The 23,725-nt window shown below is 36.4% G+C and overlaps 1 protein-coding gene across 17 annotated transcripts in view; it reads right to left on the bottom strand.

The window, feature by feature from the left end:
- Window positions 1-23,490, bottom strand: part of lmo7a (LIM domain 7a) — a 50,674-nt gene extending 27,184 nt beyond the window's left edge. For 15 of the 17 annotated variants that reach the window (XM_081367790.1, XM_081367801.1, XM_081367799.1 and 12 more), the window contains exons 1-4: window positions 22,764-23,490; window positions 17,440-17,510; window positions 12,378-12,447; window positions 9,262-9,368 (exon numbers count right to left, since the gene is read on the bottom strand). In XM_081367790.1, coding sequence (XP_081223916.1) covers window positions 9,262-9,368; window positions 12,378-12,447; window positions 17,440-17,510; window positions 22,764-22,832 — 317 coding nt within the window. In that variant the 5' untranslated portion in view covers window positions 22,833-23,490. Of the gene's footprint in view, window positions 1-9,261; window positions 9,369-12,377; window positions 12,448-13,491; window positions 13,587-17,439; window positions 17,511-22,763 lie in introns of those variants that run through there. The other 2 variants (XM_081367794.1, XM_081367802.1) reach the window with 2 other exon arrangements.
- Between the last annotated feature and the right edge of the window lie 235 nt (window positions 23,491-23,725).

Genomic DNA, 23,725 nt, shown 5'->3' with positions numbered 1-23,725 from the left:
TTGGAACTGGAGGGCCCCTTAAGAGCCCGCCTAAATAGGGCACTGTACTACAATATAATGAAATAGTAGTTTATTGATATGATACACTAAATTATTATGTATACATGCAGGGAATTAAGATATAATCTACAACAATAATAATCATTATCTTCGTCATCATTACTATTTTTAATACATTACTTAAGAAAAATAGACACAAAGCTTTTAAATGGATATGTGAATGGAGAAATATGCTTTTTTTGTGTGTCCAGAGTGCATATTAAAGGCATATATCAGCAGGATAGGCAAATAGGCCCAGGCTAACTATCCAAAATTTGACTCCTTTTGTCTTGCTTTTGTTATTCCGTAACAAAAATAACAAAGTTCCTGTTCCAGTTATAATGATTCAATGTTTGTGGCCTACATTACTGTTTTACAAAACTCATTGCCACAGTCTTATTTTTACTCTCATTATCACATGACACAATTTAATGTTTTGATATTAACATGTACAGTAAACATCATGTGGCCCTCATCCACATATGCCCCATTTTCCTAGAGATATAGGTAATATACCAGTACAGTAGCTCAGGCCTAGACCGTACATTTTAGAATTTTGAGACCCAAGAGTATTTAAAGTCACCACGAAATCAAAATGAGCAGTATTTATTAGAAATTATTTGTCCTTGCATGTCATTGTTTTACAAGAATTTTTTTAATTCAAAATTACTTTCAATGACACCTCTCTGATGACGTGTTTACTGGCACAAGGGCGGGACAACCTGTAACTCATATGACATCACAGCAGTAGCAAACCACAACAATCTAACAATCCAATCAATTTCCAATGGACTTTAGTGACACTGGTCCAACTGTTACTTACAGTACTAACAATACACTTTCAGAATACAAATACATTTTTAGCTGTGACAGCCATGATGAAAGATTTATGACATAAGCAAAAGAGTTCAACAGCTGAGAGGTTGAAGAGTGATTATGCTAGTCAGCAACCTGTGTTTTTCAAGCTGGTGAACCTGTATGACATGTTCAACTAGCTGAATGAAGGCGTTCCCTGCTCACGATAACAGCAATTTATTGCTCCAATAAAAGTTGCAAAAAAAAAAAAAGTCTGTCTGCCATCAGAACAAAGTCCACATTTATAAAGCTGTTTGAAAAAAAGAAAAAAAAGTCAAGAACATTCTAATGCTTGTTACCTAATGATAATTCATGATCCCTGAAGAAGCCAAAGGACTCTTTGTTGGGGTGAGAAGAGAGGGAAGGAAATTATTTTATTTTGGGAACCTCTAGGGTGTATTTTGATCAGCTGTTCACTCACATGAATATGAGGCATTTATTTATCAGAAAAAAAAAAAAAAAAAAAACCTTGAGAGAATGTACGAATCTTGAAAGGGAAAGCTAAATCAGCAAAATCAACATTTATGATCCAATCTGATTAAAGAGAAAGTTCATCCAAAAATGAAAATTGTGTTATAATTTACTCACTCTCATGTTGTCATAAACTCCTTAAACCTTGCAAAATGCAAAAGAAGAAATTTTGAAAAATTTACTGGCCCTCTTTTCCTTGCAATTACAATGAACCGGGACTTAAACTTTCAAACATCAAGGATGCAAAGACACCATAAAAGGTATATGTGAAAAGGTATCATAAAAGTAGTCAGTTACATTTCAATTCTGGTTTTATTCCTCACAAAAAGCTTGTAAGACATGCAGTAAAGCACATGAGTAGCACAGACCACTTTTCTAATACTTTTATGGTGCTTTATGGTGCTATTGTGTTCCAGATGAGTAATAAATATTAATGGGATTTTCTTTTTTGGGTGACCTAACCCATATCCAACTAGTGCATTTATGTTTAACAGCCGCTCTTGCCACTCTTAATTCTCCATCCTTTAGTAAGAGAACTGTGGCTGGAACATTCCAATTACAACAGCAAATTTTTCTACTCAAAACACTGTCAGACATAATCAGAGCACAAATGCTTTTCAATAGGGTCTCTATTCACACATCAGGCTTTAAATGCTTTGAACTAATGTGTCTAAACAAGTACAAGACTGCGTTAAATTGATTATAATCACCCGTCTGTTCCCAAGGCAAAAAATGTTGTTTATGTTAATGACCATTTGTGAGAATATAATGTTTGCACTGTTACATTCTCACAAAAGGCGACATCAACCTGCTGCATTCTTTAATATTCATGTGTAATGGACTCAGAAATTAAAGTTACATTCCCCAAAACTGTGTTCTGGCCGTTTTAGGGCCTAAATATACTGTCTAAGCAGGTCAATGTCATAAGTATTGTACCAGTCCGTGGGAAAGTCACAGTTATAATTAGGATTTGTCTCTCTAGAAACCAAACCATTTCTGTATGTGTGATTGAGTTGGAACATTTTAAAATAAAACACAATGGAAGTTTCTAAATGGCACTGTGCTGTTTCCCTCCAAACAATGTCCAAACCACAGTGGCTCACTGTTGTGAGTGAAAAAGTGGGATAGTCTATAACAGAGATAGAATATCACCTACACATAATGTAAAATACTTGCACATGGACACAAGTCTAGCCTTCAGTTACACAATATCCACGTCATATTTCTGGATTTTTAAGTCGTACATCCGTCCTCTATTTCGAAATACTTTTAGTCCATAAAAGGCCAGCCAAACCCTTTTGGGAAATGCAATAAAATGACAGTGACAATGGACGGGCAGGTTCATTACACATCAACACCCCTCATTTATAAAGTGGGTGTGTGTGCATAGCTAGGAGAGTAAGACCTCACAGACCTTTTTTTTAGTAACATTCAGCGGGTAAAGAATGTTCCTGGTTTTATGTACGAATGCCACTAATTAGTCATGCCAGCTTGCATCAATCATTCTTTGTGTTTTTACTCAGCTCTATGATACAACACATACATTTAAATGGAGGCATTGGCTGTGATTTATTTAATGTCTCCCAAAAGGCTTGTTACATTCTTATCCAATTCACCAGCTATAATCCACAAGTAAAACACTGTAAGGAATAATTTTCACTAGTCGGATGAGCGAGTGTTGCACAAATGCAGCTCTTGTTTGTCTGCTTATGGTATGGACAATTGAGCAATTCACAATATACCAGTGTCCCTGTCATAATGACCACTGATGCCATCCAGTGCCACACACCATTGAGCAAATGACATATTCATTCTCCCACAGCACTTATAATGAAAACATTATATTACAATTCACAACACTGTAGAAAAGTGGATATTTTAAATAATATAAACAAACAGTCCACCAATAGTACTTTTTACTGACCTAAACAGACTTGCACTACCGTTCAAAAGTTTGTGGTAGATAAGATAATTTAATGCTTTTGAAAGAAATGTAATTCCTGTGATGGCAAAGCTGTATTTTCAGATACTTCTGAGTCTTCATAGTCACAAGATCCTTCAGAAATCACTTTAACATGATGATTTTCTGCTCAAGAAACTTGTCTTATTATTATTATCGATGTTAAAAACAGCTGTGCTCCTTAATATTTTTGTGGAAATATTTGTTTTTCCAGAATTTGTTTAATGAATGTCAAAAGAGCAGAATTTATATGAAACAATTTTTGCAACTTTATAAATGTCACGTACTGACCCCAAACCAAATCTAATCTAAATGTATTCATAAAGCACAATAAAAACAACAGTAGTTGACCAGCGCTGTACAAAACCTTGATAAAAAAAGAAGAATAAATATAAACAATTTAGACCGCAATGCTATGAGGAGGAGGAGAGTACCAAAACACTGATAGGTGATGGATCCTTATAATCTAGGGACAGTTATAAGCCTAGGTAAAAAGACAAGTTTTTAACTTGGATTTAAATTCAGATTCTGAAGAGGTTAATCTGAGGGAAACCGGAAGACTGTTCCACAGTTTCGGCCCAATAATAGAAAAGGCACGGTCACCCTTCGACTTTAATCTGGATCTCGGGACCCTCAACACTCTTTGCTCAGAAGACCTCAGAGATCTAACTGTTGAATTTGGATTTAAAAGATCACAGAAATATTCAGGAGCCATTCCACTCAGAGCTTTAAAGATTTTTTGTGTGAAAAAAGCACACACAAAAAAATAAGTTAAATTATTAACTCAAGAGTAAATGCAAAGAGCATAAGAGAGAGGAGATGTGATCAAATTTGTGGTGTGCCAGTCAGAAGTCAGGTAGCTGCATTTTGAACCATCTGAAGATGATTCATATTTGATTACTTATTCCAATATAGATGGAGTTACAATAATCAAGCTGTGATGATTGTCGATAATGATGAACAGTAGTGTATTTAAATCTAATAAGGAGGAGTACATTCAGCACATCCATTTTCAAATATTTTACAATAACCAGCTTAAAGTATGCAGCAGCCAACGTCAGAGTACATTTGCATGTACTAGGAGAACTGCTTTAAAAGTGATTTCGGTCAATCAGTTTGGTGCTTGGGCATGAGATGATGGCATCTGCGGTCAATAAGAACAATACTGGCACACTCTGCCACACTGTATTGCTGCTAAAAAAAAACCTCTGAAACAGATACAGAATAGGGCTGGGTGATAAAACAGTATCGGTATTTACTATTTATCGACGGTACACCACTATCGGTAACGATATACTTTTTTTTTTTTTATATATATAGCACTCGATATTTTCATTAAAATGCGTGCGCATCGCCCATAGATCTTAAACAGCCTATCAGATGTTTTGATAAATCAGCGTGCTACCATTGACAAGCAAACAACCAATAAGATCTAAACAGCCAGGTTGCGTTGCTCTCGTGTTCCTTTGCGTCACCGCATTGACATCCCAATATCTCTTACAGTTTTAGAAGTTTGTATTAATGACATGAAAGCATTTGTGATCACATTTCTTTTATGAATAATTTGGCTCTCTTATATGGAGCAATGCATGGCTTCTCTTAAAGTCAATAACTGATGATTGTCCATAATTATTAATACGGTTTGAAATTGAAAAGTGAAGTGCTATCAAGACTCTTAATCAGTTCAAATGCACAACTCTATAAACTACTGGAATGCAGGAAGAGATAAAAATCTTTATCATTAACATTTTGTAAGTGCTAGTAACATGCCAATATGTTCACTGGACGAGACAATAATAAAACAGAGACAAAGTTCACACAGCTACCTAGATTTCACCATCTACAATGACAAAGAAATGAAACCTTCTAAACTATGATTCACCACTAGTCATAGTTTTCATCTACCTTGCGTACTTGAAATCATTAAAATGCTCTTATACCAATAACCGATACGACGCATTGTGTGTGCAGTGTTTGTGTCCAGACAAAGAAACAGACAACAGAACAAACAGAGACATGGAGATATCAAGAGATAAAAGATGTCTATCAATGTATCTAACTAAAAGAATATCAAACATAAATATTTACGTATAGCTGCTGTGCACTAGCTGATAAGTGTATTGATGCACAAGCTAGTCGAACGCACATCCATTTCTCACAGACAACACTGAAAAGTTATGTCAATAGCAAAGAGCATGCACACTTCTGTTGTATGCGCTTGATTGCTGATCGCTTAGTTGGATTACAACTAACTCTTACTAAATTCAATTTTAGTTAAAGTTACGTGATTTATGTATAACGTGTGGTTCCCTAACCCTACATTACAGAAAAAGGTCATGTGCCGCTGCACTGGAGCAGCTCTAATGTGCGCTGTAGATGAAATACGATAAACAAATTACAAGCAATAGAATGAACAGTGAACAGAACAGAAGAGTATAAGAAGCTTGTACAATCAGTTTAACAGGCATAATTAAGCATGAAAATAACTGAAGGAAACATATATTTGTGAATTAAGCAAACTAATATGATTACTTTTCTTTTGGTTTCTATAACCAATATTTAAATGATATATAAAAAAATATAATAATAATAATAATAATAATAATACAAATTCAATGAAAAAACAGCTAACGGTACTCAGTGTCAGTGAGTACCAAAAATTAAAGTATCAGTATCAGACTCATTCTGGAAAAAGTGGTATTTGTGTATCGGTAATAATAATTTATTATTAATAAAATTCTAATTAATAATTAATAAAAACTTTAACAGTATCTCAATGATATTTCAATAACATTGTTACTAAACCAAAGGATGTTAACATTTAAAAATAAATACTAAAATGATTATATATACACATGTACAATACAGTGAGTGTGTGTGTGTGTGTGTGTGTGTGTGTGTGTGTGTGTGTGTGTGTGTGTGTGTGTGTGTGTGTGTGTGTGTGTGTGTGTGTGTGTGTGTGTGTGTGTGTGTGTGTGGTGTAAAAAAGTAAAGTAATGTTGATCGTGTTTATAGGCACATGTAAACAGGCCATCAAACTGAGCAGCTGTCATGCTGGAAGAGGCTGCCAGTGGGACAGAAGACCTGGAGTTGTTTCCCTCTCTGAGACACTTGCTTTTCATGGACTGATGAGTAATAATGAATGTAGGCCCTGCTTATCGCATGCCTGCCAGCAACAGGCTGCAATATCTGCTCACGTTGCCTTCTGTGTGACTGTGAGCAGTCGCCATCAAACACCACAAAGGCAATAAACCTCAGATCAGTGTGAGAGATCTGAAAACTGTAATGTGGCGTGCAAACTCTGCCCTCACATTACAGATGGTTTACTGCCATGTATCGTTTACTGCTTGTATGTATTGTTTCAGAACACAAAAAAATGTTCTAGAATGATTTGGCAGGGGTCGTTGTAAAAACATTTAAAAATAAGCCCTACCATATATCTGTGTTGGACAGTGCTGATAGGGTGTAGTCTAATTATTGGCCAGCTTACAGTTAGTATATGCAAATTGCATGGTCTACACAAACCCGGAACAGAAAATACAAGCCAAAATGGTAGCCTTCTTGTTGTGTTCTTGATGTAAACACAAACATGTTTCTGAAGGATGTAAAGTTACACCAGGAGAATGAAGGAGAAAACAAGCTAAAAATAGTAACAGTCAGGAATCATATCACTGCTGCACTTCATCTAGTGTCGAAAAGTGACCTTTCAATTCTAAAATTAGGAACCCTGGAACTCCTCCGACAAATACCTGACAGTGGACGCAGATAAACCCTCACTTCATGCTCACAGACACACCCCCCAGACATAAGTGGCATAAGTGATTATAATTATAGCCTATAGGGATTGGATGAGTCCTGTTTAATCAGAGCCTCTGGACAGTTTCCATGGCAGCAAGGGTGTGGCATGGTAACCGTCATGCAGCAAGGCATGCTTTGTTTAATCTCGGCCCACAGGTTAGTGTCTGACAGCACTGTCACTTTTGCTGAGGTAACAATGACAGGATGGGCAGAAACATAAAGCCCTCCCCTTGCCCTATTCAAAGCAGTCTTATCAATATGGGCAGGTTGATTTCACATATTTGAATCGTTACTAATTTGTATGTGACGTAATACATCTATGATATGTCACAATGCCCCAACACACATTTTGTGCTGGACCAAGCCAGAGCTGAACACACCTAGTCAAATGAAGCTCACAAAAGGATCAACTATCGGAAAACACAGGAAAAGAACAAGAATCATTTGCAGACAGCCCACTAAATAATTAGATCACCCCAGATTATATATTTTTAATGTCGTTCCAAACTTGTAAATATGTTCCAAAAACACATAAGGTAATTTTTTTTAAAGAATATCATCAGAACTTTTTAAAATAAAGTGAATGATAACTGAAGCTCACCATAAAAAGCACCATAAAGCACAAGCAACATAAATTAATGTGGTTTACATGACTTGTGCTATTTATTTATTTCTAAGTCTTGACATCATATGATTTGTGAGTGGAATACACCAACTTTAAGCCATTATTCACTGAAAAACTTGACATTCGCCCAAACTCTCATTGGCAAGGTCATGAGAATTCAAGAGAGCTTATGAGAGTAATAGTGATTGCCAATTCACAAATGAACCTATCTTTTCAGTGAATTTGATTAAACAGATTGAACTGATCCAATTAAACTTTTCAAGTTCAACTCACTGACTCAATGATCTAGATAACAATCCACTCACAGCAAAGATTGTCAGTAAACAATTAATCTGTTAGTCACAGCTATTAAATTACTTTAGAAGATTTGGAAAATAGCACACAAGTCAAACAAACTACTTTTATTATACTTTTATGGTGCTTTTACTTCCTTTTTCTGAAGGTTGACAGCTTCAGTCCCTATTCAATGCAACTTCACTGGGTAAAAAACAACCAGCACATTTATCAACATTTCTCCTTCTGTGCTTCATAGACTATAAAGTCAGGTTTTGAATGACATGAGGGTAAGAAAATGATGACAGAATTATTATTTTTCTGTGAACTGTTGCAATGAATTCTGAAACTTTCTAGTTCATTTAAGTCACCAAGAAAATATAATAGCATAGGACTTGTGTATTTGTTCACAAATATTAAAGTGCTTGCGGTGATGAACATGTCAGAGCTGGACTGACAGATCTCACAACGTCACTACCTCCCAAAGACACACCTGTGAAAATACTGAACAGGTTGATCAACATGCCATGTTTTTCCACCCTTTTCACAGACATGGGCTAATCCGAAACACTGAAACTACAACAATATAGCATGATTACAGCATGCACAGGACATTAACACCTGCAAGTGGCAAATTTACCCATGGCGCACACACACATAAAGTCTTTAATCTCTCTTCATCTCGAATTTACACAGTCACAGGCCAATTGTCAGCTTGTGTTTCAGTGATAATGAGAGTTTATGCTTCACTCATGAGGGTGATTCTGCCTTTTTAAGATCAGATTATAGTTTCATTGCAACTCACCTCTGCTCTTCTTTATTTATTGGCTCTTCTCTAACTTTAATTTCTCACCTGACAAAGAGCGCAAAGCTAATTCATGATTTTTATTTAATATTCAATGCATTTTCACAAACAAGACATATTCATACAAGCCAGGCATGACTGTATGATAAATGTTATTAAGCGATTATGTCAACAACGTGCCCATGAATCTTTTTAAAATAGCCATTCACATTGAGTTTCATACTGACTCAGTTGAATTTAAATGACTGGTTTAGTAATACAAGCCTGTTTTACAAAAATATGTGGATATGAGACCAGAGGACAATAAGAGCTGCCAAAATCAGCCATAAACAGTGGTTGGACACATTCTGTTATAGCAAAACCACAGCTATTTTCACATTGGCGGAAGGTCAAGTTTATTACCGAACATTGTAAGTTGAGAAAACCAAAACTTACTTGACAGTCACACGTGTGGAAAAGTCTTGCAGGTCTCCTGGGTGGAAAAGTTGGGCCTCTTTTAGTCCAAACTTTGAACAGGCTTTTAGGAAGAGGTTGATGTTGTCCTGTCGACAGAGAATATGTGTCCACCTTCTGAGTTAGACAGCACTCATATGGGAATCTTTGGCACACACAGTCCAGAAATCATTGCTTCCAAAGTTCAGTCCAGTGAGCTGAAGCAGTGGGAGGAGACGAAAGAGGGCAGGTGGCAAATAAAAAGTGACACCACAAGAGCAAAGAATAAAGGCAGGATATCACTGATTGACCTGTGACTGTACCTGTGAGAGCAGGAGTTTGGCCTCGGGGCGGCGCAAAAGTATGACAGAGAGTGTCAAAGCCACTGGTACCCTCCCCCACACATGTACTGCAGTCACACAAACACACACACGCACTCTCTTTTCATTTGCTCTAGACTAACCCAAACACATACCTGCATGTGCACAAACATAAACTCAAGCACACTCTCACTTTTCACACCCAGAAACCGCCACACAAATCTCTCAACAGAATATTTGAGGAATCTTTAGGGCGGTGGATTATTTTGGAGACGAGGTTGCCATGAAACACAGGTGACAGAAACGACAAAGTATTTCCCCCAAGCAACTGTTAAAATTGCTAGGTGGGTGGGTCAGGAAATGCTTTTAATATTAAGCAAACTAAAGATTGTGTCTGTTCATTCACATACACATCTGGTATGTTGAGAAATGTAGACTATCATGGTACTGAAGTCGTGTTATGACATTATTTCAATTAGACTTGATCAACCGTCTGGATGATAGTTCAGAGCGTGCAGCCCACCCTTTCCTGCTTTCCCGCTTGCTCTGAAATAATTACAGGGTGCTTTGGCCTATATTTAAACAGCAAACATGCTTATTAGCAGATGGCAATGAGGAGCTCTACTTCTGAATCACCTCCTCGCCTGCTGTTTAAATCCTTTCCCGAGGTGCAAGGTCAAAGGTCTCACCCTGACCCTGTGTGTGGGAGTCAAAGGGTCAGTTGAAGTACGTTTTATCTGTGTTTAAAGGTGACGAATGAGATACACCACACAGAAAATGAATGTCAACATCAAGACGTCTCTCATTGTTTGTTCTGTTCCTCAACCAAATTCTCACACTCCAACAGCTTGATCAGTGTCCTTAAACTTTAACCTAGATTTATGCAATATATCTGAGATGTGAAAAGGTCCAACTAGTCACCTGTTTACCTGAATACCTGAATGCTAAATGTCTTGAAGCAGGTGGTTAGGAACAAACAGACTATTACATGTTTAACCTCTACTTGGAATTTTAAATGACCTACAATTCCTCAACAGGACATGTTGGTTAAAACACTAATATGTTTTAATAATTTTGCACAGATAGCTTTGGGACAGTGACATAATGAATCTCTAACTTTACAGCCAGTGCACATACAGTAATGCTGTCAGAAATACTCATTCAGCGAATACAACCACCAGAAAACACTTTTTTTGCAACTGCTGGTTGTTGGTTTGTTGCACAGGCATTACTGGTGATATGTATGTAATCTGAAGTATGCTAAAGTTACATTTTTGTGATAAACTGTGTCAGCATAGATCAAGCTCTCATATGAATCATGTTGTTTTCAGTAAACTATTATGTGAATAGGCAATAATGCTAAACGAAATTACAATTACAACACTTAGACATTATGGGTTCAATTAAAGTAAATAATAAAATATAACTCCTTAAATGCACACTTTTAAGAGCAAACAAGCCTGGTGGCCTGTGGAAAATCCTATTCAAATAATTAGTTCTGCCAATTCTCTTTTCACAGTGGTGAGACTCATTGCAAATATATCCATCCAGCCCAATTATAGGGGGGTTTATGAAGGGCTGTGCTCTAGAGTCATCTAAACCTCAGTCCAAAGCCCTGCCAGAATGACTTTTCTAATGTGGCCGACCAGCGTGCCACACAAGAGTAGGCTTCCTCTCTTCAAATTGTTAAAAGGAGGATCAGCTATCCGGGGAAACACAAGGGTAAACCACGGCTCCGGATTTGATGGAACTATGGGAAAGTGATCCAAAGATCAACCAAAGCCAAACCTTGAGTAGAGTTTAGTGATCCAAAGCTAGAGTCGCTACACCGTCCACAAAACCAGAGATTTCCACTCTTGCACTAATGAGCCTTGATTTAACAAAATATAAAACCTCAGTATTAGAATAAAACTGCGTCTAACAAAAGCCAAGCTGCCAGAAGGAACAATAATAGTGCTGGGAAGATTTCAGAGGCTTGAATGAGCCTTTCATTCTGTGGAAAAAAAATCTTTCATCAGTCATAAACATTGTTGGATAAGTGCATTATGTTCTTTTGCAACTTACGGTTTGCTGGTAGCTCAGAAACAGCTCTCTTATGGACAAACTTTACAGGCTCAGCAGTATTTAGCAAAACTAAAATATACTCCAAACTATGTGTTTTTCTTTGCATGCCTTTGCTTAGCCTGTGCCATGTAAGCCCTCAATTGTGAGTTTAGGCTGTGCTCGATAGGTTTTGGGGTTGGAAGCATTTTATGGAAATACCGCTGTGATACTGTTGGACATGCAGATGCTTATCTAAGCTTACCTGGGTCAAGAGTTTTAAAGGGAAATAGGAAATAAATTAGCATGTTTTGCATTGATTAGGCCAAAAAGTTTAAATAAAAACAGCTTAATTCAGGCCCATATGCCACTTGTCTATGCTCTTGCATTAAAAAGCAAGAGCATAGACCATAGCAAGAACCATAGAGCATAGGTTTTTGTACTGTCCAAGACAACAAGTAATATATTATATTATTTTAAAATCTAATTTCCTCTTCTCTACATACATGTGTATGGATCGTTCATAATAGAAAATTGCAATGCTTCCTGTTTGGAAAATGGTGACAAATGATTTCTATTAAATAACAGGCAGAAGTAAATCAACTTTTTTCAATTCATGCTAAATACCCATGTACATGTCAACCATTTAGTAAATCAATCAAACTTCTTTTTAAGATTTAAAGTTCTTATCAGGATGGAATACTACAGCAAAAATCCTGTATCCATGTCAAAGTACAAACAACAACAACAACAACTTACCAAGCCAGCAATAGGTGTGGATAATCTGTTTAATTTCTTGATAATGCCAGGCTTGATCTTGTTGATCAGTCTAGAGAAAGAAAAGCAGAACAAAAAAAGTCAACACAAACAATTACATTGCGTGTCAGTTGCCAGTTTATGGCTTTCTTTACTTCTGACCATCTGGCTTCAGTTTACAAAGCCATCTAATGCCCTGAAAAAACACCAACAGCTCTCTGTGGAAACAGACATCAGTCAAAAGCCTCCAAGTAAGTCTAGTTTTGTGTGTAAAACTGGTTTGGGGAAATACACAGGCTGAGTGATGAGCATGAAATGATGTGCATTAAAGGGAGAGGCAGTCATTAACATTTTTATGACTCGTCTCATACAGTGTATTTTCTCTCATTTAGTGATGCGCAATTCCTTCTGTGGTAGAATAAAAAGTCAGTGAGTAAAAAAATTACAGGATTTTCATTTTGGGTAAAAACTTTAAGGGAATAACATAGCTGTAATTTTTGTTACAGGTCAATACAGGCTTTAGAATCAATATCATGTAGTGCATTTAATAACATGCAAAGAATAACAAAATAATTTGTAAATATGTGATTGGTTGAATGCTAAATTTAACAGTAACATTTCTAATTAAAGGTAATTAAAATGTAGAATCTGATTGGTTAATAAAGCAGCGGCATGCCAAAAGTCGGGTCATAACATGGTAACAAAGTCAGAGATGTGTGCACCTGTTTAAAATAAATTACTTTTTAAACACCAGTATCTATATACTAATATACGTAACTAGAGCTACACAAAGCTTTTTAAAATTAGATTGGTGGCCCAAAAATGTTTTTATATAATAATATATATATATATATATATAGTATAGATACAGTATCTAAATAATATGTAGTGTTGGCCATTTATTCTCTGTCTGTAAAACACATCTACCCATTCACACATCTAAAAAGTATTTGCACACTCTTTAAGCTAAAGTCAAGCCTTTGCTGTGCCGGCCCCAGCAGTAGTTTCACAGGACTCATTGTTTAGACGTGAAATCCAGAGTGACAGTGTCCTCAGGTAATGTAGGCTTTTGTTAGCTCATGTGGAAATAGCAAAGCTAATGGCTCGGTATACAGACTGTAAGCAGGCAGCATAAGAGCGCAGGAGCAGGACGATGACATTCTGCACTGGACTGTGGTAATTAGTCTGCTGAGTCATTCGACTGACACCAGCGTGTCAAACCGGCCCACGCACTGCCCCAAAACCATCCAGTCAGGTTCAGAAATGTGCTGAAATCCCTGAGCTTGCAGCATGTCACGCCCAGTCCACCGACCCAACGTTCCCTTTACATAAACAGCACAAGAGGCCCGAGAGCTGCTTCTCCCCGTGTGCCTGTCCTCTGCTCAGGTTTCTGAACCCGGCTAGAGTAGCTGTATGGAACACCTCTTCCCAGCTGTCCTTTTAAATGCTCTGCCATCCATGTTGTTTTCCTCTGCTGGGCTTACTAATGCTTCCTGGGATGGAAGAGTCTCTGATTGTGACAGCAGGGTAAAAATTATTTGTTTTAAAAATAGCTGCAAGGCATCATGCACGATAAATTACATGCAGCTGGAATTAGATGCAAATTCCAAATGAAAAAGTTCAGGTAGTGTTAGCTTGCATCATATTTCAGCCAACAGGTAAAATATTGTTTCAGTGCATTATAGAAAAGTAGTTAAAGGGATAGCTCCAACATAGGCTCAAAGGAAAAATGTTTTTAAACTAATGGCAGATTTTTTATTAATAAAGACTTATTTTTGCACGGTTCCTTGTACAATACTATGTTAAGACCTCCAACAATTTTACTATGCTGCATGATTTGTAAACTATACCATTTTGAGCTCCATATGTTTGGCTTTTATGATGTAAACTTGCTTGGTAAATTACCTGGTACTGCATTTCATTTGCAATGCAGAACACACATGTATGAGTCCAGTAAAACATGAGTGATAAAAGAGCTCAAAGTCTTGTAGAAGCAAGCTAAATGGTTACTTCAGCGCAGTCTTGATGGTGATGCATTACAAGTAATGCGAGTTAAGTAATTAGATTACTTTTTTCAAGTAACTAGTAAAATAAAGGGGCGGTCACACTACACTTTTCGTTCAATTGACTTTCACTCATACGCATACGAATGCATCAGACCGCAAACGCAAGCTCATGAGAAAAGTTTTGCATTTCACGGAGTTTCAAAGTTCAGTTCGAGTAGATTGTATATTTTGAATGCATTGCTATTTGTTATTTGTTGAGTTCATGTTTATAAAAAAGTCCAGTGTGACCACAGCTAAACACATTACTTAGAAGTTACAAGTAAATTACAAGTTACTTTTTCAAATAAGTATTGAAAGTTACTTGGTTTTCCCATTCATTGACTGAAACATCTCCTAGACCCTATGTTGAGAGAAATCGGGAGTAAGTGCAGAGGCGTTGTGTGTAAACATGATGGGTATTGTAGTTCTAGACTGAATGTGAGCAGGCATTTACTCATCTCACTTTCAAAAATAAAAGCAGATTTGTTATTCCTAAAAATGAATAAAAACAGTGAAATGCATTGCAAACTCAGAATATTTTACAAAGCTGCAATAAAAATAAATAAAAAATAATAATAATGTTAAATTACACAAATAAATGTATAAACCTACATTTATTAGGTAGGTATTAACCTACCTCTATTATTCTCAATATATATGATGCCACTTGGAAATATTATAAGGAAACATGGAATTAGTTTCCATTGTTATGCTGATGACACTCAAATATATATTTCATCACGGCCGGATGAAAACGCTAAATTATCCAAATTGACAGAGTGTGTTAAAGATATAAAAGATTGGATGACGCGTAATTTTCTTTTATTAAATCCAGAAAAGACAGAGGTACTACTTATCGGTTCAAAAAACCACCCACAAAACCAATCACAATACAACTTTAACATAGTAGGATGTCCTGTTACTTTATCCTCTACAGTAAAAGACCTGGGTGTTATACTAGACTGCAACCTGTCTTTTGAAAATCATATTTCATATGTTACAAAAACAGCCTTTTTCCACCTTAGAAACATTGCTAAGCTACGTAATATGCAATCAGTTTCTGATGCAGAAAAGTTAGTTCATGCATTCATGACCTCGAGACTAGATTACTGTAATGCTTTATTAGCTGGTTGTCCTGCATCCTCAATAAACAAGCTACAGTTAGTCCAAAATGCAGCCGCTAGAGTTCTTACTTGATCAAGAAAATATGATCATATAACACAGATTTTATCATCACTACATTGGTTACCTATAAAGTCCCGTATTAATTACAAGGTATTGCTACTGACTTATAAAGCCCTAAACGGCTTAGCTCCAGTCTATTTAACGGATCTTCTATCGCCCTATAATCCATCGCGCTCTTTAAGATAACTAAATTCGAGGCTTTTGGTCATACCTAGGATATCCAGATCCACCAAAGGAGGGAGAGCATTTTCACATTTAGCTCCAAAACTCTGGAATAGCCTTCCTGATTCTATTCGTTGCTCAGACTCGCTCTCCCAGTTTAAAACTAGATTAAAGACGCATCTCTTCAGCCAGGCATTCATATAATATTTTTAATCTTACAGTTAAATCCGGCCTCTAGTTCATAAACGCCAGAGGAGAACTGGCCCCCGACTGAGCCTGGGTTCTCCCACAAACAAACAGGCAAGCCCATCCCAGGTGAGAAAAAGTAATGCAAAATTAACTTTAAAAAGTAACTAAGTTACTACTCCATAAAAAGTAACTAATGGCGCTTTTCCACTGCATGGTACGGTACGGCTCGGCTCATTTTGTGGCGCTTATCCACTGCATGGTACGGCTCACTTTAAATGGTACCACCTCTGTTGAGGTTCCAAGCATACTGTACAGATACTAAAATGCGATTGGTCAGACAGAACCAACGTCATCGGATTTGCAACACAAGACACCAAACCCGCTAGATTTAAATAGTCAGCAACAGCCACCCAAGTATTATTTGTTTGCAATATTTTTAAAAATAAAATAAATAAATAAATAAACTTGTAAAAAGAAATGGCTGAATAGTGGTGACTGGTCAGTAGACGAGGTGCAAACGTTCCCCTCGCTGGTAGCCGAGGAGCGGATCCAGCGAGAGCTGGATAAGTGAACAGGAATGAAAAAGTTCTGCATCAACTTTAACGTGCAGTCTTTAATCCCACCCACTTTGAAGCGGTACTAAACTGCAGTGGAAAATCAAACCGAGCCGAGCCGAATCTAACCATGAAGTGGAAAAGCAAAGCGAGCCAAAACGTACCATGCAGTGGAAAAGTGCCATAAGTTACGCAAGGCGTTACTTTTTTAGGAAGTAAATGCAATGCAATATTGCAATGCAATATTGTAACACATTACTTTTAAAAGTAACTTTCCCCAACTCACATTTGCTTTTGTTAACACCATTGCTTATCATCAATAAGTGGTTACCCTATATATATGTGTGTGTGAGTGTGGTTTTTTTTTTGGTAACTTTTTTTGTCCACACAATGAGTCAGAGGTCAGTGGTGTCCAAAATTCTAAATTCATTGTCATTGCTTAACATTATGACACAAGCACCAATGAGGTTTGAAATTGAATAACCACTTAATTCTTGCTCTGTTGATCATTCAAAGTAATTTTGATTCAGGAGACTTCATTTAAACCAGTTTACTTTTACCTTACCTTTATGTACTTTTGGAGCTCAAAACTTTTGGACCCCATTGACTTTAATAGTATGAGAAAAAAAAAAAAAGACTTTCTTCAAAATTCTTACTTTGTGTCCCATAGACGAAATAAATCATACAGTGTTGGAACAACATGAGGGTGAGTAAATGAAGACTGAATGTTCCCTATTTGAATGAACTGTCCTTTAGGACTGTTTACATTATGTTTGTGGTGCACAAAAAGTGCAACGTATATCAAAAACCATTACAAAATGATAGCCTAAGCCACAAAATTATAGCAGAATCCTTTTCATGGTTTAAGCAAGAAAACCATAGTAAAAAAATAAAAATAAAAGAAGTCTAAATAAGCATAGCTTTACTTACTCACACAACAGAAGTCCATTCTCCAGAGAACTCCGGAAATTACTGCTCCCAAACTTCTTCTTAGTGACTGCCTGCGAGACAAGGACAAACACAGGAAGCACTAAGAACCAGTGAGTGGGAAGGTAGGATGTCCAGGGAAAGGAGAGGAAAGTTGTTCTTCCGAGCTTTAAGTCCAAGCGTCTAGCACACCAGTACAATAACACAGCCTCTTTTGGAGAATCGTGGGTTATTCAGTAATCAGAGCTGGAGCCCAGTGGCCAAACCACAGAGAACGAGAGCATCTGGAGGAATGTCACAGTTCTACACACAGCTTCATGCCTTTCCAATGATCTCAAACTACTCCTGCAGGATGCAGAAGGCAGGCAGCCCATTGTTTTTGCTCACACACAGGGAAGCATTTATGTTGTGTTTATTCCCTCAGACTACACTGTTACAATGTGAGCCCTGTTGCTCCACACCTCATATAACAATCTATGACTAAAGCCCTTTTTCCGATGCAAATGTTCTCAATTTCCAAGTTTAAACGCCAGTAAAAACATTTTTACAGAGTTTAGCTTTCATGAGACAATGTCATTATGAGTAGGCTAATACTTTATAATATGCTACTGGTATAACATTAAATTTAAGAAATTAACTACAAACAATCAGGCTAGACATACTGTATTGTAATATCTCCAAAACAGTCTTGTTGCAAAAACAAAGTATGCAGAAGATATGAAATCTAGAGATGTCATTAAAGGGTAACCACTTATTGATGTCTGTTTTGTAGAACAGGACATTCTTAAGCTGCTTTTACTTGGCTGCCACTCAAAAACATGGCATGTATTCAGAGGGTGTGGAGGGCCTTACATGTAAAAGGACACTGGTTATGTTGAGATCAGCATTGACTGCGAGATTTGAACCGCAATTGTTCTCTTTTAAGAAGCAGAACTTCAAAGGAAACTTTCTATGTCTGCTGAACAAAACACGGACAGAAATAATGTATGGACAAATATTATGATCCTATAGTACTAGATCCAGTTACACTACAAGTTACAAACTAAAGGTAGATTATTTCAAAGGGAATTTTGTATTCCATGTCACACTGATCTAAATCTTTTAAAGCTTGAGAAAAAAAAACAAGATATTCTTATAATACAGCCAAAAAGTTGTAAGTTGTCAGAATATTAAAGATCAATGTTTTTGGAATTAAATGTCAAATAGCTTCCTGTCCCCTTCATGTAGATTTATGTAACCATTACAAACCCTCACAGATATGGAGAGCAAAGAGACAAGAGGTTAATCATATGAAGCACATTCACACAGCAGTAAACTGGTGCAGTAAACATCAGTGTTCAATGACATATGAAATCCTGACCCCTGCTGTTCCTGTCATTGTAATGTCCATAATGGCTTATTGTTTTTAAACAGATCTCTGTAGCAGGTGGATAACAATTTAAGAGCTTGAACAATACATAACCAGATTTTTTACATAACCAATAAAAAAAATGAACAAAAATATTAACTATAAAATGATATAGTAATTGTAAAAGGAAAAACATAATTTATATAGCAAGAATCCATTCAGTGGATCAAAAGTGACAGTAATCAAAGAATCCTGCAAAAAAGTATCACAATTTCCACAAAAATATTAAGCAGCACAACTGTTTTCAACAATGATGATGATGATGATGATGATAATAATAATAATAATAATAATAATAAATGTTTCTTGATCAGCATATTAGAATGATTTCTGAAGGATCATGTGACATATCATGTGAGTGATGATGATGAAAATTCAGCTTTACCATCACAAGAATAAATTACATTTTGAAATATATTAAATATATACATTTAATAATATTTCCCAATATTATTGTTTTTACTGTATTTCTATTAAAAAACATAAATTTGAGATTCTCTAAAGAATTCAAATTAAACAGTCTCACATCCCTTACCTCCACACATGCACCTTTTCTACCAACAAAAATCTACTCCAAAAAAGGAGTTTTTACTACAAACTATTTTTCCTTCAAGCTCACATAATGTGATTACATATTAATTTAAATAGCAGGTTTTGATAATGCAAGACATTATTTTAATTCAGCTGCACTTTTGCACACAACGATTGTTCATTCATGAAGGAGCAATGAGGCATTCCAAGTTGTTTGGACACACGGAATGTTGCACATCGTTAATTGTGCCAAAGTGCTTTAATCCCTTTGCCCAAGTAAAGTCTGCTGAGCAAGAGGGAATATTGGGAGAAAATGCTCAACACCACATCACTAGGGTCATTTTAGGATAAAAAGAACAATCAATTCAAATATGTAAAACATAAAAATTTTAATTAAATAAATAAATAAATAAATAAATGACCTTATGTACAACTACAAATTTAAACTTCAAATTAGATGACCCAGATTTACCTAAACAATAATGGATGAGATATTTAACAAAACTTCTATGTAATATGATTTTACTACAATAATGATTTAGCCACAGTGGCTAATGGCAACTTTCTACACTTAGACATACCAAGCAACTTCAGAAGGGTGGCTAATTTTAGGTTTGACTTTAACAAGCTGAGAACTACCCTGGAGAAAAAACAGGAATGTCTCTGCCCACAGACCGGGTGCAAGAATGAGCACATGTGACAAACTCCAGATCGTTCAGCTGACCATGACACCCTACACACTCACACACTCAGACTCCAGCACTGCTCAGTGCGCCCTCACGCCTGACAACCCGTTAGTCATTCAGATTGGAAGCTAAGTGGCACATCCCCTTCCTTTGCAGGGGAGCAATCGGCTTGGGGCTGAAACTGCCCTGCCAAGGTCCACTGCCTGTGACAATGAACCAGTGTGCATTTGTGTGAGACTGATGTCACACTGAAAGCATTTAGATTCACCCCTCATGAATTAAGAACAATATTTGTTCAGTTACAGCCAGTGCTTTGGCCCTGCCATCTCCCGCTGAGAAGGGAATTCGCAAGGATAGGAAAGTCCTAATCATTTGTTCCCCAGACTAAGTGGGTTCCAAAGGGTTTGGAAGAATAAACCCAGTAAAGCGTGTGCAAACTTTTGCAGGACTACTAGTTTTTTCACTGTGAGCTTGATGAAAAAATAAAATAGATCAGTTTTTTCTAAAAGGTTCTTTAAAGCATAGTTCTAGCCAAAAATGAAAATGCTGTTGTAATTTATACTCATCCTCATGTCGTTCCAAACCTGTATGTTTTTCTTTCTTTTGTGGAACATATTTTGAGAAATGTCTCACTGTTTTATGCCCAGTGGAGGTCAATGGTCACCAAATTGGTTACCAATATTTTTCAAAATATCTTCTTTTGTGTAACGAAGAAAGTCGTACAAGTTTGGAACGACAACAAGAGGGTGATTGATTGAGGACATAATTTAAATTTTTGGGAGAACTATCCCTTTAATGCATCACTGTTCGTGGAATAAGATACAAAAATGCACTGTCATGTCCTTTTAATCACATACCCAAAATTTGTTGGTGGTGGACAGGAAGGTAATAATTAATAAATATAATGTATATATATATATATATATATATATATATATATATATATATATAATAATGAATAAAAAGTTGTATTCGTTTAATTAATCAGTATTAGATAATTATGTTATTTATACATTTTTAGAATAATATAATAATAAAAACCAAAGAGTATCTCCGTTTTGTTGTTTTGACCATGATATGAAGTGCGACAGGGTACTAGAAATGTTATTTGTGAGTGTGACCTTTAAAGAAAGTTTCATATAAAAGTAAACAGTGATACATTAAAGTGATCGTTCACCCCAAAATGTGAATTCTGCCCTAATTTATTCACCCTCAGCGTTTGGTAAAAGTAAATGAGAACAGAAAATTCTCAAACTAACAGTAGGGGTTCAATCTTCAGCTGGCTGGCAGGAGTCACGTAACCTGTCAGTGGCTGGTGGTGGCAGCTGGCAGTCTGATTCAGGCAGGTCACGTGACAAGGCTGGCAAGTCAGCCTTGCCAAGTTTCAGCAACCATTGATTTTTTTTGGCAGATTTTGTGTTTTGTATTCCTCCCTCTGGTGAATTACATTTATTTATTATTGTGCATCTCTTGATATGATTATGTTCTTTTACATGATTGGTGTTTTAGAGAATTTTATGGTAATTAAAACAGTCAGATAGCCCTGGTGGATCACGACCGGCTACCGAGGTTGAGCTATAACACGTTCCCAATCACACTCGCTGCAAGGAAATATATTATTTTATAATTTATATGTATTCTTATGAATACATTAATTTACACAATCGACATGTTAGAGAGGTTTATCACAAATAAAGTGGTCAAATGGCCATGATCCCTACTGGTTGGTTCCCACTCTCATTCCAGGGAATTATTTTTCACCACTCATGTTTTACACCTGTAATAAAATAGGCCAAGCTACAAACTCCAACAAATTTGTGCTGAATTCTTTAGGCCTATATGAGTTTAGTATTTTATCTTTCATAGGCCTACTTTAATCTGATTCATGGAATGTTTTTCTTTTTGTGGCTTTATTATAATTGAATAAATATAAGTTTTTTTTCTTTCCATTTCAGATGGCACTTAGAGGCTTTTGCATCTGAACTCTTCATATATATATACACATGCATACATACATACATAGGCCTATATATAAAAAAAACAAGAATATATACTCGTAGCTCATCCGCGGCTGACTGGATTCAGCGGCCAGAGAAGCGTCAATCAACCAGGGCTATCTGACTATTTTAATTACGATAGAATTCTTAAAATACCAATCATGTAAAGGAACAATCATCATATCAACAGATGCACAAAAATAAATTAATGTAATTCGCCAGAACTAGAGAGGGAGGAACACAAAACACAAAATCTGCCAAAAAAATCAATGGTTGCTTAAACTTGCCAAGGCTAACCACCAGCAGATCACGTGACCTGCCAGAATCAGACTGCCAGCTGCCACCAGCCACTGACAGGTCACGTGACTCCTGCCAATCTTCAGCCAGCTGAAGATTGAAACCCCACTCCAAACTAATCATAAACAAACAGACACTAATGTCTGATTTAGTAACCTATTCACCATCAGGTTTTTGGAGATACTTATATTTCGCATGCAACACCATGCTATTTTTAGTTGGCTTTTTATAAATTCTTGTTAAAGGAGATTTCAACAGGTGTGTCTGGGTATAATTCAACATGAGTAAATTAATATGTGCTTTATCGTTTTAGTTACCTCATAATTTGGCAGTGTCAAGTGTCATTTTCCTGAACTATATTTATTTAAATGAGAGCACGGCAAGTGTAAAAGTGAGAACAGTTCTTACCTCAATCCATCTCTGTGCTTCTGAGTAAGCAGCCTCATAACCCACTGCAGACTGCGCTCGCCACTCCATCACCGGTCTTCTTAAGTGGTGAAGATGTAAGGAAACAGGCGTCTACAATCCAAGAGCCAAGACGCGAGAGTTCTGTTCTACGATACCGCGTCGCGTGAATATTTTTAATACTAACGTTACCTGCTTTCTTAAAAAAAAGAAGAAAAAAAAGAAGTCAGCCGCTGAAACGCTTTTCTTGTTCGACTACCAGTTTCAAAACTATCACTCTATGCAATCGAACGTCAACGACCGTAAAGAACGCAGAATAAACTCTTAAATCTCCCCTTGTTCTTTTAGCTACTCCAGAGAAACTTTAGAGTTGTGTTGTGTACTTTATACGCCCCCTAGTGCGTCAGGATACACACCTAAACTACCGTCAGGTTACGTTACAGGTGCCAAACTAGGACAAAGAAAACACTGGAGAAAAAACAAAAACATAAAAACTAATGTCTAAGATTTAGTTAAACACATTTACAAGTACAGAGTAAAAACAGAGTGAAAATATTTAAAGATCAGAAGTGCATTTAAAAATGGTAAATTGTATCTAATTTAAGCAGAGGATGGCGACTTTCAATCATTTAAATACAAGTTTTGATTTAATATTTCTCATGACAATAGGCTACAATTCAAATACTTTTAGCTTATATTCATCATTTTGATTTTTAAAGTGCAAGTACATACTAGTTAATATGCACATAAGGGATTCATTTCAGTCAGCTAGTCATTTTGACTAAATTGCAATTAACGAATAACAAAATTATTATCATTAGCTTACGCGAGAAGACAGATCTTCCAGAAACATGGACCTATCAGCATTTATTTTGTAATAATAACCAGCTGACCATACATTACATGCTTATTTCAAGGGTATTTGTCAAATAATTCTTAAATAAATCATCACAGCTATGTAGGAA

The sequence above is a fragment of the Scardinius erythrophthalmus genome, assembly GCF_964197995.2.
Source record: "Scardinius erythrophthalmus genome assembly, chromosome: 6".
In the NCBI taxonomy this organism is placed as follows: Eukaryota; Metazoa; Chordata; class Actinopteri; order Cypriniformes; family Leuciscidae; genus Scardinius; species Scardinius erythrophthalmus.
Note: the sequence above shows the minus strand (reverse complement) of the source record. Positions and strands in the feature narration are given on the sequence as shown.